The sequence below is a fragment of the Palaemon carinicauda genome, chromosome 28 (assembly GCF_036898095.1).
Source record: "Palaemon carinicauda isolate YSFRI2023 chromosome 28, ASM3689809v2, whole genome shotgun sequence".
Lineage (NCBI taxonomy): Eukaryota > Metazoa > Arthropoda > Malacostraca > Decapoda > Palaemonidae > Palaemon > Palaemon carinicauda.
In genome coordinates, this window is record NC_090752.1 from 99,413,721 (window position 1) to 99,431,308 (window position 17,588).

Here is a 17,588-nt window from a genome sequence, read left to right on the forward strand (position 1 = left end):
GTAAATTTACAGAATGTGAATTATCAATTAACCCTTTTATCCCCAGGCTATTTGGAATTTTCCAACCCTTAACCCCCAGGGGTTATTTTTTTTTCAAGCACATTTTGCCGTATATTTTTCTTAAATTGCTCTAACAGCCTTAATTTTTGTCATAGAGAGGTCAGGTTGGTCTCATTCTCTTGGAAAATGCCTGAAGTTTCTCAAAAAAACTTATCAAAAATATGCAAAAAAAAATGTAAATAGCAGTTTTTTGCAAGGACGTACCAGTACGTCCATGGGGGTAAAGGGATGAGTTTTGTGAAACGTACCAGTACGTCCTTTGTGGGTAAAAGGTTTTTTGTGAATGACTATTCTGAATTTCCGTAACAATTTTTTCTTGTTGTGTATAAGTATTTTAGGCGAAGGATTTAACACTTTTCCCAATTGTTGTATGTTACTATTAAACTTTGGGGTTAAAAGGGTTAACTACCAACACAAGCTTACCTCTGAGGCAGTAGAAGATAAATCTGTTGGTTTTTCCGTTAGCTCACTTGAATCATCAGGATTCTCATCATAGCCTTTAACAGTGTCATCATCTGAGTAAGTGACAGAAGCCGGAGCCGGTCTCGGTGGAGATTTTGCATTAACAACAGCAGTTGCTCCAATAACAGATCTTCGGCCCAAGGTGCTTCTCTTACTCATCGTACCTCTCCTGGATTGGCGCATTTCAAAGGTAGAAAAGGCAGTCTCATCTGTATGCAGGGACTCTTCCATAGTCTTATTAGCAGCTTCTTCTGCCAGAAACATACAAAAGATAAAGTTAGTCAAGATATTCATCAAACTATTTTCTTATTCTTGTACTACCTACGAGTTTAGTTATAGGGAATTGCATGGTTAAAAAGGGTATCATTGAAATACTTTGAGAAACTAATGAGAAACCTGATTAAACTTAAGCATTCAGAATATTTTTGATACCTGGTTGTAATTGATAACGTCTAGTGTTTATAATGAATTACTTTTAACATAAGCTGACAGCAAATTATTTGTTGTGTCATATTATGGCATTATTGAGATTAAAGCAATAAATATAAAAAAAAAATCACAAAGTACCCAGAAAATACAAAAGATAAAAGAGCAATGAGAGTTTTTATCATATATTGTGAAGTTCTAACATCATTACTGAAAACTCTTCCAAATTATTACTACTTCAGATAATCTAGAAATACAGTAACGGTAGTACTTTAGAATACAAAAGACCAATCATTATATCATACTAATACTAAAATACTCAGGACTATTTGTAGAAGACTAACATAAGTTTCAGCTCTAACAATTACAAAATTCTGATAAAATATAACTCATCCAATCTCAAATGTCTGAGACACTACAATTAAGAGTTATGTCTAAATTGTACAAAACTGATGCCATACCAAATAACTATGGGTGCTAAACATTTGAAAATTTGAATGGTGATTATGAAACATGATATAAATATCATTACATATCAAGTAACCATGAACACAAAAATTGTGAAAATTAGAAAAGATAAATCTAATTGTGACCAGAATGTATGAAACTAATGCTAGGCAGTATGACAAATCAAATAAACATTTAAGACCTATATTTTTCAAACTAGATACAGTAAATGTAAATGTATGCCTAAAACATACTAAAGTGATGATATACATATTGTATATGGAAGATTTTTGTCGCACCTTAGAGTCAATCAACATCCAACCGTATAACTAAATATGGTGCACAATTCCATTAAAGAAATTACTGTATAAATATCAGTACAACCACCAGACATGACTCTTCATGGAGAAATAGTTGTAAATTCAATCTAACAAGAAATATCTAACTACCGAAATGGACAAAAATACTTAACTTATCTATATTTGATTATGATAAGCTTGGGTAAATCACTATTTTTATCATAAAAAATCAAGTAATATAGCAGTATGACTTATTACAATCACAGAGGGAAATACATTTCATTCTAAATTACGTAAACTTTATCAAGCCTATGTAGGAATTATTTTCACCTCTCAAAATGTTGGGTGATCATACATTAGATATACCGGTAAGTTTTGAAAATCACAAGAATTACGTTTTCGGTGTTATAAAATCGTTTCAGTTGGTGGTGAAAATAGTGAAGTTTTTCCTTAAGGAGACAATGGCAAGAGGATCCCGAAGATGAAACGAGATGGTGACAGAATTTGTTGAAAACAAGAAAAGAAACAAGGAAAGTTAAATATAAGAAAATTTGTTAGTAATGTTTCTTTTTTCTCTGGGATAGTAAAGCACTACTTCATATCACAATAATCAAAACAGAATGAAAAAAAAATCCCTCATGATAGACTGCTTATGCTGATATCTATTCAAATTTAAATTAATGACTGAAAATAGGAATAGAAGCCTCCTTCATATTTTTACCTATACCATGTTTAGTAGAGTACAGTATGTCCTTGGGTTACAATGGTTTTAACTTTCAATATTTCTTGAATTAAATGCAACTCCCTTAAAGGTATTATTTTTTTGCCTTGAGTACTCCCTCTCGTTTCTCATTGAATCAACAACCTTGAAATCTTCATTCGTTTTCACTCTACTTAAATATGGCTGCTTAAATAAGCAAGAAGAGAGTCCCCCTTTCCTTGAAGACACTCATTCTAATACCTGCATAATTAGCATATGCATATACTGTACCCCCACATTCACTAGATGATGACCAAACAAACAAGGAATTTGTTCAATCACCATTCCCTTTTCCTTATTTTCTAAAGTTTTTCCCCTTAACCAAGGACAGTTCATCAATTTTTTCTCTCAAAGTGGTCCTGATTTTTATGAATCTCCCTCTTTTCAAAAAAAGGACTCAAATAATGTTTGATATGAAAAAAAAACACAATTTATAGGATCATGAACAAAAACAAACAGCATTTTTGATAAAAACAAGCAGCTTAGAAAATTTTCACTCATAAAACATTAACTAAGCCAAAAGCCAAGTTTGTAAAAGCCAATGAACACTATTCCCCGAACTGAGATGTATAAAATGCTAAAATCACTTTATAGTCTAAAGGGACATGTTTCCTCAGAGAAGCCTTACTCGTATACATATGCCTAATCATTCATATTACAGAAATATCAGGAGCCTGTTAAGATCATCCTTCATTATCAGCTCATTAATATCTTTATTCCAAAGACAATATGGGGATCAGAGTTTCTAACTAATAACTGCTAAATATTGCTCTACAGTACTGTGGTACCTCAGTTTACAAGCTTAATTCTTTCTGGAAGTGAAGCTCACAAATTAAAATGCTCATGGCATTTATAATTTTTCTCATAAAAAATAAACAAAAGACATTCAAGGTATTCTACACATCCATAAATACACACACACAAACACACTCATCTTTAAAGGTTTGTAATGGAATTTAGTGAACAAATTATAAACCCTAGTATTAGACTTGAATATAATTGATTAATTTATAATAAAAAATAGAACTTCTGGTAAAACATTGGGAGTTCTCCTCTTAAATGTCATTCCCTATCCGTGTCATTGTCCAAAAGTAACAAGGCTTGGAGTGGTAGGTTCTCCAATTGGAACCTTCCTACCTTAGGACCAAGAACTCCATTGATCCATCCACAAAGAAAATGCAAGTCACCCAAGCAGTGCTGTTTGACCTCTACATAATGTTCAGTTGCTTCTTCTGCACCTTGCATTTTTAAAGGATCATAGATTCTCTGAATGATACTCCAGGATAGGTTTGATTTGGCCACCACACTGGCATCAGCACAGAACAGCAATCTGATAGCTTTTTATGGGCTTGCGACCAGAAATTGCTTTTTCTTCTGCATTAATCAAGGTCCTACTGGGCAACTTGTAAAACAGACTGGGTCTCAGAAAAATTAATACTTGCTGTGGCATTATGACTCAGATTCCACAAACCTTTTAAACTACAACAAATCACTCTGCTGCTTTGACATCAGAGCTTGCAGCCTCACCAAGTCACACAACTCGATAAAGAACAGTTCTTTTGAAATTTTCTCACAAACCATGGCTTGCCTTGAATGTTTCTCTTTCTTTTTCTGCTAACATACCGTCTCCTTTTTAACAATGTCAGAATACAATACCTTTTCTTTTTCACAAACAATGATCTCAGTAATCATATTTCCTGCTAACTGCTTCTCATTGATCCTCATGAGGAGCAACTTTCTACATCACTAACGAACACCTGGCAGTTGTTTCACCAATGTTAGCACACCTTTCGCAACATCAATTCTTTTTATTTCTTCTTTTTTCTTAAGAATCGTACAAGTTTTCGATGTTGTAAGAGAGTAAATTTTTGCCAGATCTGCCACATTTGTTCCTTGTTCCTGCTTCTTGATAATTTTGTTCTTTACCTCTAAGTAATCATCGCCATCTTCCCTAATTATCTTGGGGACCATTGTGAAGATACTGTACTTTTACTATTAATTTGACAGTGAACAATAGCCATCACAATTCAATAAAGAACGTAGTCATAACTCTACAAAAAAAGTTCCCAAGACGCTGGCGCTCGTTACAACAGATGATATTGCTTTGAATATTACTTGGAAAGTAAAAGAGTTAACTCTTTCGCCCCCAAAGGACGTACCGGTACGTTCTTGCAAAACACTGTTATTTACATGTTTTTGATAATTTTATGAGAAACTTCAGGTATTTTCCAAAAGAATAAGACCAACCTGACCTCTCTACGACAAAAATTAAGGCTGTTAGAGCAATTTGAAAAAAAATATATAGCAAAATGTGCTCGAAATTTAACCTTATGGCGGGGGTAAAAGAGTTAATGTCTTAACAAGGGCAGAAAGCAATTCAAGGCAAAACAAAATGGCATCAAAATCCTGTGAACACTGCTTGGGTGGTATATGGGCACAGTACAACTATTTTCTGCACATGACATGCTAGTCTCTTAAGCACTTGTCCACAAAAAATTTGTAACTAGAGAAAAATTTTGCTTGCACAGTGATACAACTCTCAAACTTATTCAAATTTGTATGCTCATATACTGACTTGCTCATACAGTATTCAGTTACTCGTAAACCAAGGTACTATTGTAATATAAAATACAGAATAACACTAAACCTAAAATATTAAAAATCAGAGAATCTATCTTATTTAAATCTAACACAAATAAAATTCTATTATTCTAACCTAAGCAAGACATCTACTAGACATATATACATATATATAGTAAAGTAGACCCAAAGAACTTGGAACAGATACTGCAATCAAGTGAAATGCTATGAATTTCTCCATTACTATCCAGTTGCCATAATAAATTGTTACCTACAACTATAAGAGGGTTGAAGGGTACCTACATGATGATAGCTTTGAACTTGTGACTAATTTAGTCATTATTTAGTAGGAACTTTAATATATTTTATTCATAACAGATGACATTAGAATGTCATTGTCTCTTTTTTTTATATTCTTCCTCTATAAAAACACCAGGAGCGTAGTACCTATAAGTCAATTTTTCTTAGCGAGGCAGATTTGCACCGACTCACAGGGGTGCCCTTTTAGCTCGGAAAGTTTTCCTGATCGCTGATTGGTTGGACAAGATAATTCTAACCAATCAGAGAGCAGGAAACTTTTCCGAGCTAAAAGGGCACCGCTGCGAGTCGGTGCAAATCTGCCTCACTAAAAAAAAATTATGTATAGTCGTAAAATAATCCGTGATTCAACTCAAAGTTAGAAAAGACAAAGAGACTGAAGGAAAGATATGATTTCTTAAATCAATCTAACTTTCTGTTATTCAAATGATTTACATATCAAATCCTCAGGATGCACACGGCTCAAAACAAATACACAATCCAACTTCTTCCTGTAAATCCATGCCCCAGTGCAGAACAAAAAACATGTCTTTTGTGAGAAGAGCCTCTAGGAATTAAAGAAATAAAATACCATCAACTTGCAAAACAAATGCTCAAAACACAGAGGAAAGAGATAACTTGCAATGAAGAATAAAGAGTTCCACATGACCGAGAGCAAATCAGTGAAACGAAGGATGGAGTAAGTCCACCTCCAAAACCATAAAGGTAGCTCAGCAAAATTCTCAAATAAGCGCAGCATGCAATTAAAGGACATTAGGCATATACGATTGATACCTGACACTGTCTTTACAGTAGAGTATTTGGAATAATGTACGATCCTCACTAATATGGGGAGCTTGGTAAATTGTACGAAAACAAAGCAAAACATAATAGATCTTCAAAGAAGTTTACCCAGCATGCAAGGACTCCTGAAAACTCATTGCTCTTTCATATACTGTATTACATCTTTAACTTGTGTTTATTAGTAAATGACAAATGGTATGTACGTCATAGAAATGGCAACAGAAAGTTAATATTTGTTACATAATCAATATTATTAGTCTTTATTTTCACGTTGTGAATTCTACTTATAAGTTCTCAAAAGAATATTAGTAGCCATCAAACACCTTCCATACTTCTTGCATTTAATCAAATGTTTACAATGCAAAAATAGGACTTCAGATAAGGTTTTAACACATATGAGATGTAAGTCAAGACTTGTTTTAAATGCCCAATGTTATAGATTATAAATTAAGATGAAAATTAGTGGTATAGAAAACCATTATAAGGATTGTCAGACTTTGATGGATGGGAGGAAAGGTATGAGGGTTAAGATCTTGTTTAAATTGATATGAGTATCCCTGTTAAACTGTAAACTAAAAGCAATTTCAAACCAGGATACTTTGTTTTTTGAAAATTGATTTGCTTTTTATTCTGAAAAAAATTAAATCACAAATTCTAAAGGAATATGTATTTTTCCTAAATATAAAAACCCAAGTCCTTTAATAAGAGCATCTCTTCAGCAAAGCCGAATATGGCTGTTAAAAATATGAGGTGGCAAGGAAGCCTTGATCACACAACATGCCATTGAGCCTTCACTTTAACTTTCAACCTAGGATTTGCAGGATGGTTGAGGCAGGAAGTATAACTTGAAGGGTTCAGGTTTGTATAGTTAGGAAAAATCACAAATTTTAAGTAATTTGTATTTTTCCTAACAGTACTTACCTAGAACTACTTTCTTAGGAGAAGTCCCAACTGATACCCTCCACCAGGATGAACTACCTCGGAATGGTCCTAGACTCCCGGTTGGCGAGAGCCTTCCCCCCTGCGGAGAGACTGGACAACCTAGATCAGATCCTCCGGGCCTTCCTGTCGGGCCAGCCCAGGAGGGCCAAGGACTGGCAAAGACTGATAGGCCACCTCATGTCATTGGAGAAGTTAGTCCCCCAGGGGAGGTTCAAGCTCAGGGGAGTACAGTGGAACCTGAAGGAGCTCTGGAACCAGAGAGACTCCCCGCACAAGGTAAATTACTATGCAATTTTGGGATTCGTTCCTACACGAACACAAACCCTTCTTAAGCAGGAGAAAGTCCCAATAACCAACTGCGTGGTTTACTATCTTGCAAGTTGTCCTGTATAGAAGCAAAAGTGATGACTCTTGTCAATCTTTTAGCGGCCTGGTCACCAGAATCATGTGTGGTTATTATGAAAATGGGTTTCATACATTTAGCCATCTTCCCCCTCATCTGGGAGGATGAGGGACAAACTTCTAAACAATATTTGCTTGTAAGGAAAGTTGCTCGATCATGTGGCTCCCCTACATCTAGCATCCGATCCAGCAAATAATCGAGTGACTGCTGCATGTCATATTACTTGTTCAGTCTCAAAGTCGAAACACTTCCTTAGTCACTATAGATCCGAAAGCTCAAGAGTTTGTCAACACAAAGGTCCGAGGAGTCAGGTCTTCTTCAGATAGCACCGTAGAGCCCTCATTAGATGAAAAAGCATCTCTTCTCAGTCGCCACCTGATGCTTCACGAAGAGAAGGAAGGGAGATGGTTTCTGAGTTCTGGCTACAATACCTGGAAAAAAACAACAGGAAACCCCTAAGAATGGAAGACTAAGGCACTAACGCAGAAAGCCCATGCAACTAGCCTTGACACTCTTGAGAGACAGATCCCCAATTGATAACCTTCCCAAAGGTTTGAATGGGTACACGAATAATAATGCTCTCTCCAAGAAGTACAAAGAGAGTGTGGATCTGCAGCCAGTTTAGCCAAAAAAACCAGCTGGAACATGAACCCTTTTCCTGCAAGCACAAATTTCTTGTTTCACACCCATAATGATAAGCAACAACCAGCACTGACTTCCTTTAAGATGAAGAAAGAGGAAAAAGTTTGGGTGCAACAGTACGCCCATACTCATTGCTGCCAAAAACAAAAGTGAAGAGCTTCTGACAGGTGTGGGAGTAGGGCTGCTTGCTCCCACTCACCGCCTATCATTAATTACTTTGTTATCAAAATCAATGGCCATTCCAACACTGCTGGAAACATATGCCCTATTTCAAAGAACGAAAGGTTTGTATAAGCATAGGAACAATTCTACGTGTATAAAAGATTTGAAAAAATGAAGTTAGAAATGCATGAGTGCAATGGTTTCACAGCAAATGGGCCTAAAGTAAATGTAGAACTTGAGGGCTGAACGAGAGCATCTGGAATCTGGGATGTGCCGTGTAACATCAGAACCTTAACTGCATGGTGCATTAGAACCACTAGCTACCATTTGGGGAGTTAAGCTAGGGTTTGATACAGAGCAGGTTAGGCTACTTAATGGCCTTCTGAGCTTCCAGAAAAGCTAATGACTTTAAACTACTAATAAATCCATGACTCAAAATTATCTCAATAGGCTGTATCAAAGTCAAAGGATGGAGTGGTATTAATATCAATCCCTTTATAAACAAATAGCCTAGCCTTCTCCAGATTTTCCTTGAACTTAAAGTAAGCCTTTTTTATGCTGTCAGCTTTAATCCATTCATGAAACATACTTCCCAGAGAGGAATAGTAAGGTCTATGCACTCTTTACAAGATTCTCTAAATGAAAAGATTGCCCCTGGCATGAGACAAAAAGAATGAGGATAATCATCACCCAAAACAAAAACAACTGATATACATAACAATGCTACATTTACCAACAAATCTGGAAAAGACATCTTAAAAGAATAAAAACAGACAAAAAGCCTGACAACTGGAGCTGAGAAGCACACATCTTCTTGCTTCAACTATCAACTTTAGACTGAAGAAACAATACTACATGTGCAGCATGTAACATAATTGTATTTAGATGCTGCTCTTAATGCTTTAATTGAGGTATTTGTAAATCGGAAGAAAAGAATACAGAAAATTTCTTAATTTTAAGGAGCAATGTTGAAATTTTAAGCTTCTAGAGACGAAAAACAGTATGAACATCCGAGGAGCTTCACAGAAATAATAATAAGTTCCTAACACTAGCACAAAAATATGGTTGGAAATTATTCAAAAGATATTCTATCACTTTTTGCTACCTACTCAACAATGAAATAAAAAATAACTATGCATTACCCTTAAAATAATTTGGACACAGCCATTCATTTCAAAACCAAGAAACGTTTGGACTAAAAAGAATCATTCACCACTACCTTCAACTATATGGGTTAAATATAACTGTGTTAATGACATATAAAATATAAGTATTATTAACTACAATATAAATATGTCAAATAAGGCTAATGAACAATTTGCTAAAAAATAAAGGAATATGCAGTAATCTCCAACAAGAATGCATTAAAAATCTTGGACAAGAAAATAAAAATTTCATCTAAAAGAAAGAGTAAATGGAATACAAATGCAAAAATAATGATAATTATTCTTGCTCTGAACTACAGTACGTCACTACTGAACTAGCTGAGATATTCACTATAAGGCAATAAACACCTACAAAATAAAATGTTCCATTAATGATAAAGTTCAGAATTGAAAATATTTGCTCAATTTTGTACACAAAGTCATAAGTAGCATACTTTAAAATTAACATTCCTCAAACTACCACACAGAACAGTAAAACTGTTCAGAGACCTGATAGGGCATTTGTTATAGTGTGAACTTTAATGCAGAACTTCACACAGATTTAAATTAAAAAAAAAAAGACAAAGACAATTCTACAACACTTATACTCAGTTGATCAAAATTTACAAAAACTACAGAGCAAAATAAAAAAAATTACCAGAATCGGTAATATAAATACTGTAAAATTGAAAACTATGATTGTACAATTTACCATTAATGTCTATATACAGTATACACCATTCAGCTACAAAATTCTGCTAGAGTAGTAAACTGAAAAAACTGAAGGCGCTAATACGGATACACAGATATCTAAACTGACACCATATAGATATTAGCTACTAGTTCAAATATGATAAAACTCCATAAAGATAAAAGGCATGATAATTAACTAGAAATGGCATTGACAAAAATTAACCCACTTCACTGTTTCAGATCATTCATTCCCAGTAAGAAAGCCCCAGTAATAACTTGAAATTCATACCTCAACTATAATGAAAAGATAATCATCACTTTTACTATTAGTCATGGACCAGTATGCTTATGGAACAAGCCAAAATATCCTATTTGACTGGTAAGCTCACCCATAATAAATGCTCATCTGTGACATTATCATAAAAAATAGACACAAGAGAAATGAAATAAAAATGATTTTTTTTTTTTCACTTTGCTATTATTTTCCCTGTTGGAGCCACTGGGCTTATATCATCCTGCTTTTCTAATAATAATAATAATAATAATAATAATAATAATAATAATAATAATAATAATAATAATAATAATAATGACATTCATTGTCAAGAGTTACTCATATTCCAAATTAATTAATTACAGTGCTTCCTAAACTTGATGAATCATGAATTAAAAGATCATCTAATTCCTAAAGTCTTATTTTTGACAGAATTCAGCTCCATATTTCCTTTAGTTAAAAGTTTCAGACCATATCCAAAGCTGAAATTTCCCTAAGATAAAAAAAAGACACCTTGATTTCTGTACTCCCCAGTAAATACTTGGGATAGGACCAGCAAAATCCCCAATAAAAACTTTCTTTACTGAATACTTTAAGATCAGTGTAAAATTCAGTAGAACACGTGGATTCAAGCACTTAAGTTATGGTGTGTGTTAACCCGGTAAAAAGCGAGATCATATGCTGAAAGTCGGAATGGATATCTACAATATTAAAATTGTTGTCTTGACTGTTATTAATTAGATTTAAAAGGGGATATGTACATAATTATTTCCTTCAAATACAGTACAATGGTTAACAGATATAACTAGATTTAGTTTATTATTTGGCAGTTTAAGAGGTTCCTCGAAAGATAATGCTTCCACAATCATCTAGAATTGAAGCTCTATTTCAATGTTATAAACAACTAATATAAAAAATGGTGTACAGTATATAACAATTTTTTTATATCACTACCAGAGCCTTTCAAAAACATTCACCTAATGAAACAGAAAAATTGGAGGGACAAATGAACATAGTCTCATTTCTTAAAAGCGCTACGCAAGAAATATAATGCACTTAGGTTGTTCAATGAACCTGCATGCTTACACACCACAAATAAATGCAGTCCTATATGTTCATCTTCATTATCATCAAAAGTACTTCAATTATCATGTAGTTTATACAAAAAACCAAGTCATATGTCTCAACTCTTATTGCCCTCGCCTAAATGGAGAGTGAAGGAATGAGGTTTGAAAACTGGAGGAAGGTCTAGTTATGGAAATAACAAAGATAAATAGTAAAAGACTATAGGGAATACATGGTTGGCATTCAAGGGGTACTGCACTGAACCTCAGTACCATCTACAGTGTGCCCCTCAGGATACACTGTACAAGTTACCTCTCTAAAGAAATCCTGTTCATCATAACCTATGAACAGGGTATAAACGAATAGCTTGAGACATTTATGTTACATTCATAAATTGATCTCAATGTATTTTTCTTGAATTATTAAAACATGGAATTTGACTATCCCAGTCTTGTAACTCATAATATTTAAAGATTCTAGTAGAAATATTAATATCCAGCAAATATACCAAAAAGATATTTAATGCATACAAAATTTTAATATAATAGTAATGGAATTTTTCAAAAAAATACAGATTCTGCGTACAAAATCCTGAGATGAAGCTATTCACAAACTTAAAAAATGTTATTCATACATTTTTTGTTGTATTACCAGATATGAAATTAACGCAAAAAAAGTTAATTGATGTAGAACTATACTGTATCAGTACTCTAAAATTTCCCTTAGTCCTAAACCTTTACAATTTAGTTGGTATTTTTAATCATCAAGGCAATACTGTACTACAACAACCTTGGAAATAATCTTACATTAAGTAACGTCTCAAATAGGGTATCATAAACTGCCAGGTATGTCAAAATGTGCTATCAATTTCAACATCCTTCTCCAAATAAGAGGGCAAGCATTCAATACCCTTCAATGTAACAACATGCACGAATTACAGCATCCCAATTAAAGCACATACAACAGTTCTAACCTCCAACATATTTCTAAATGAAGTTCCCTGTAAATCCAAAATGTCAACCAGTTTCATGGCCTGAAATGCAACTGTTAATCTTTAAGGTGAAACAGCACAATGATGACAAAATTGAAAATTCAGTAACCAAATGCAAGGAAGATAACTCATACACATGACCTGCTGCTACCAAATACATGCATCATGCTTAGATACCTGTGCTTTTAACATTGAACAGTAATGGTTAAAACTTACGTGCTGATAACAATTCCTCTACAACACCTGGGAATAAGATATGCCTTTTAATATACATGCAAAAATAAAAAAAAACAAAAATAAATTGGAACAAAGCAAATGACAATAAAGTACATAAAGATAGTGAACATGTGTGTAAATATAATTTGTGAAGAAAAATAAATATTGAGAAGCTAATGTAGTACATTGGTCTCCTAAAAGCTACAACCACTACTGACTGCCTTGATCCCAGTACCTATACAACATTTCACATCCAGTAATCCTAATACTTTATTTTCCCAGCTACTGAAAAAACTGGAATATGGAATATAATTTCTGGGCTCCACATGTGCCGCTCTGTGAAATGCTCCTTTAGCATCATTTCTAAGGTATAATTCTGCTATGAAAGGAGTTATACCTTAGAAATGATGCTAAAGGAGCATTTCACTGGACGGCACAGGTCTCTCGCCCAGAAATAGATTTTTCCATCGTCAAAATCCCTTTTAAATTCTATTTCTGAAAGCTTATTTAACATCCAAACTGGAATTATAGTACTGCAATGCATATATTTTGAGGTGTGATGAAGACATTACAATATTATAGAACAGTGTATGATTGTGAATCAGTAGAGGTAAAAAACACTGTTGCAGCATTTGTATCTGTTATCAGGTCTCTTGACACAATGACTGAGCATTTTCAAAGCAAAAGCTTTGAAATATCTAGAATTTTAGAACCTGTTCTTACTTCTGCTGTGCATTATACAGATGATCTCTGAAGAAACTGTACTTGTGTGATAAAATTATCCAGAATAAATGGTCTTTCTTGTCTAAGGGATTCTATTTTTCATAAAACAAGCAAAATATAGAAATTCTATCTCTAAACTCAACAAGGATGATCAACTACATTCCAAATTTTATGAATGACACTAAAAGATTCAATCAGTCCCACTATGCCCATTTAATTTAGTCTGTAGTATAAAATTACAATATCAATTTTCATTTGAAAGATTCAAGCAAGTTTGTATGAGGAAAGTATCTCTTAAATTTCATTTAAGAGGAATCTGAACATTTTACTGGTATTTGCGTCAATAGAAAAAACCCAGAGGGAAACCTATGAATATACTGCTTGACTAGTCTTAGTCGAAAACTCCCCAACATCCTCGTTTATGTACTGTACCGAGATGTAGCTTTTAGAAAACCAAATGCCTTAAAAAGTATAGTGGTAAGTTTTTAAAATAAACTATTATGTTGATCCACCCTAGAGAATACCAAAATATGCATATGTGGTTTCACTGCAACAGAACCTGTTGAGACAATTGTTAAAAAGCTACAAAATAAATATCATGCAAACTGAACATTGGACAATTGTGGGAATACTATTTTCTAGTCTACAAGCATAATGTTTTCTTTATTTTGTGTAACTATTGATTGTGTGTAAAACATTCAACTAGCAGAAAATGATCATGCATTTGACTTCTATTTCTTTTTTTTAATTGATCCCATTATGAAGCAAATCACTAGATACCATTATTTTGTTTGAAGCAAAAAACTTACACTTTCTATAAATACATGAAGCATAATTTGCTAAGACTAAGAAAGAGATGAGAAGTGGGAAATGGGGTCATTTCTTCAGTGCTTTGCTTAAAAAATTGAAACAGCAAACTTTGTCAAAAATTAAGTGCAACAGATATTTCCAAATTGCATTTAAAGGAACATCACTAAATGGACAGAGTTTGAAGGATTCAACAAAATTAGCAACATAGCCATTTCATAACAGTTTAGACATTCAGTCGTTAGACTGCCTGGCATTTTTGCCCAGATGAGAGCTCTTGCAAATATTGCAACTGCAAAACTTTAAGACAAAATAATTTTACATGAGAGGTGAGTAAAGCTAAATATAGATATTTGTTAAAACCAAGATAAAGCTAGATAGCTTGATGAATATAGTATATCAATTTGAATAGAAAATACCAACTGCACTGAAGGGTACAGGAAAGGGAATCATAATGTCGGGAACACAAAGATTGTCTTCTACGGTGAGTACATAATTACATTTGTAACAGATTCTTCTAGCAAAGATTTTATTTTTTCAGAGAGTAAAGAAACTAATTCTCCCTCTTAAGTCTTGTAAAAGATATTGTCAGAAAAATTCACAAGTACTGTACTTCAAAATAAAGAATAAAGAGGACAAGCACAAGAAGAGCAACATTTTCGGTTTACCAAAATCTGAATTTATTCTACGATATGTAAATTCATACTCTGAAATAAACCTTTAAATTACCATTATTACTTCTGAAAATGATGGAGATTCCTTAGATAAAAATAATAGAATATCTTAAGTATAGTGTGCATGCACAATATAAAGGGAATCAACGACTCACGTTTGTATTTGTATGTTTTACTCTTGACGCACAATGCAGCTATCACAATGATTATTAAAACCACAGACACTGCTGCTAGTGTAACCATGAACCAAGTCTGGTGGTAGAATGGTCTTTGCTGCAGATAACCGTATTCCAAAAATCGTTTTGAAGGTGTGACAATCTGCAACAAGATTATAGCAAATTAAAAAATAAGAAAATAATGTATATAGTCGTAGTAAACTTTCACATTAACCCCTTTACTCCCAAGGTCTTTGGAACTTTCCAACCCTTTACCCTCAGGGGTTATTTTTTTTTTCAAGCACATTTTGCAATCTGATTTATTTAAATTGCTCTAACAGCCTTAATTTTTGTCATAGAGAGGTCAGGTTGGTCTCATTCTCTTGGAAAATGCCTGAAGTTTCTGAAAAAATTATGCAAAAAAAAAAATATAAATAGCAGCTTTTTGCAAGGACGTACCGGTACGTCCATGAGGGTAAAGGGATGGGTTTTGTGAAACGTACCAGTACGTCCTTTGGGGGTAAAAGGGTTAAAAACACATAATAATAAATTGAAATATATATTCCATACTCTGTAAGATGTACTCTCTTCATGAGAAAATCAGACAAAACCTTAGTTAAATAGGTCATAAAAAGAAACAAAAGAAACAATTCATCATACATTACCATATCATGAGTAGTGTATCCTATAATCAGCATTTGTTCCTAATTGCAGATGGTGAAAGGGTTATAAATAAGGGATTTTGACGAAGGAAAAATCTATTTCTGGGGAGAGACCTGTGACGCCCGGTGAAAAGGGTCCTTCTTTACACTTTTCTAATATAAATCTTCCAAATATACTAGAGAAAGATAAAAGCATGGAATGCAGAGGTTACAACCCTTGCGCGATCACCTTGTGGGTGTCGTGTATATAACAAGGGCGTGTGAAAACCACTATTCACAGGCTGTCTTCCATTTAGATAATCCCTTCATCAAAGGGGAGGGCCGTGACTGGCCCTAGAGAATACAGTTGGACTACCCCACCGACACCTACTACTCGCGCTCTCCAGGTCATCCTTCTGTTTTGGACTTGCCCGCAAAGTCGTAATTTTGTTGTGATCGGTGTTTTGCAAGTGATTGTCGTTAATTCAACATGACTGACGCTGCTACTTCACCTTTACCAATGTTAAGTACCATAGTAGCATCAGAAATGATAAAATTAAGGATGAAAGCATTCCATGTTCTCTTACCTTTTCGTTTGCCACTGCTGGATAAGATATTCCATACTGATTATAAGCAATAAGCCTAAACTCATACTGGGTTGATGGCAGCAAGTTTTGATAGGAAACAGTGTATTCCTCTATCTCCCCAGTTTCAGTCTTCATTAATACTGTCCACTTATCAGAATCTGAAAAGAAGTAAAAAATATGAAATCTTGATTTCAAATTTAAAGCGAAATGAAAAATAAAAGTAATTTATCTCTAAAGTAACAATTTATTGTTTCCAAATATTTTTAAGTGAAAAGTTAAATTTTGACAATAAAATATTTTATTTCTATACTCACCTGATGCTCATATTGCTTCTTCTCCAGAAGCTCAGTTTACTTACTCTTACTCCAAAAAATTATAAAAATAAAAGTTCTAATTCTCTATTTTGTTGAGTCCCTTGTTAGGCTGGAGGAACGTAGAGAGTAGAGGTCCCCTTTTTTGTTTTGTTTCTTTGTTGATGTCGGCTACCCCCCAAAATTGGGGGAAGTGCCTTGGTATATGTATGTATGTATGTACATGCCTCTAAGGGTAATGAGATGCTCTAGTGGATAATATTAATATGCAAAGCACCAGATCCTTTATCATTTCAGTTTCTAACATTAACTATTTCCTGTCCAACTGACATCACAAGTCAGTGGGGTGGAGGGTGGGCATGTTATATAAACATCAGGTGAGTATAGAAAAAACAAGTTTTATAATTTAAATTCCATTCATTTCTCTGAACTTTCCCCGACGCTCATATAGCTGACTTCCACACTCTAATGGAGGTAAATTATAAAATAAAGAAAAATCAGTAAAAGGGATTTTGACGAAGGAAAAATCTATTTCTGGGGAGAGACATGTGACGCCCGGTGAAAAGAGTCCTTCTTTACACTTTTCTGATATAAATCTTCCAAACATACCAGAGAAAGATAAAAGCATGGAATGCAGAGGTTACTACCCTCGCGCGAGCACCTTGTGGGTGTCGTGTATACATCAGGGGCGTGTGAAAACCACTATTCACAGGCTGTCTTCCATTTAGATAATTCCTTCATCAAAGGGAAGGGCCATAAACAAAGACCCTAGAAACCACACTTGGACCACGCCACCGTCACCTAACACGAGCGGCCTCTAGGTCATCCTTCTGTTTTAACCAACATTCTAGGTTATAGACTCAACTGGGCTAGATTACTGGTAACAGGCCATTCTTGAAATACAAGTCTCCAGATTGTTTTGTGAATATATCCTTCCCTTTTCCACAAAAAGAAACCTTCTATAACACTAGAAATACCTTGTTATACAAATTGCCAAGTAAAAGACTTCAAGAACACTTCCT

General features: G+C 34.1%; 1 protein-coding gene across 8 annotated transcripts in view; it reads right to left on the minus strand.

Moving 5' to 3' along the window:
• The window catches only part of sdk (sidekick cell adhesion molecule), a 223,097-nt gene that overhangs the window by 16,982 nt on the left and 188,527 nt on the right, over positions 1 to 17,588 (minus strand). For 7 of the 8 annotated variants that reach the window (XM_068352202.1, XM_068352203.1, XM_068352200.1 and 4 more), the window contains 4 exons: positions 16,256 to 16,413; positions 15,028 to 15,190; positions 12,669 to 12,695; positions 484 to 773 (listed from right to left, as the gene is read on the minus strand). In XM_068352202.1, coding sequence (XP_068208303.1) covers positions 484 to 773; positions 12,669 to 12,695; positions 15,028 to 15,190; positions 16,256 to 16,413 — 638 coding nt within the window. The remainder of the gene's footprint in view (positions 1 to 483; positions 774 to 12,668; positions 12,696 to 15,027; positions 15,191 to 16,255; positions 16,414 to 17,588) is intronic. The other variant, XM_068352199.1, reaches the window with a different exon arrangement.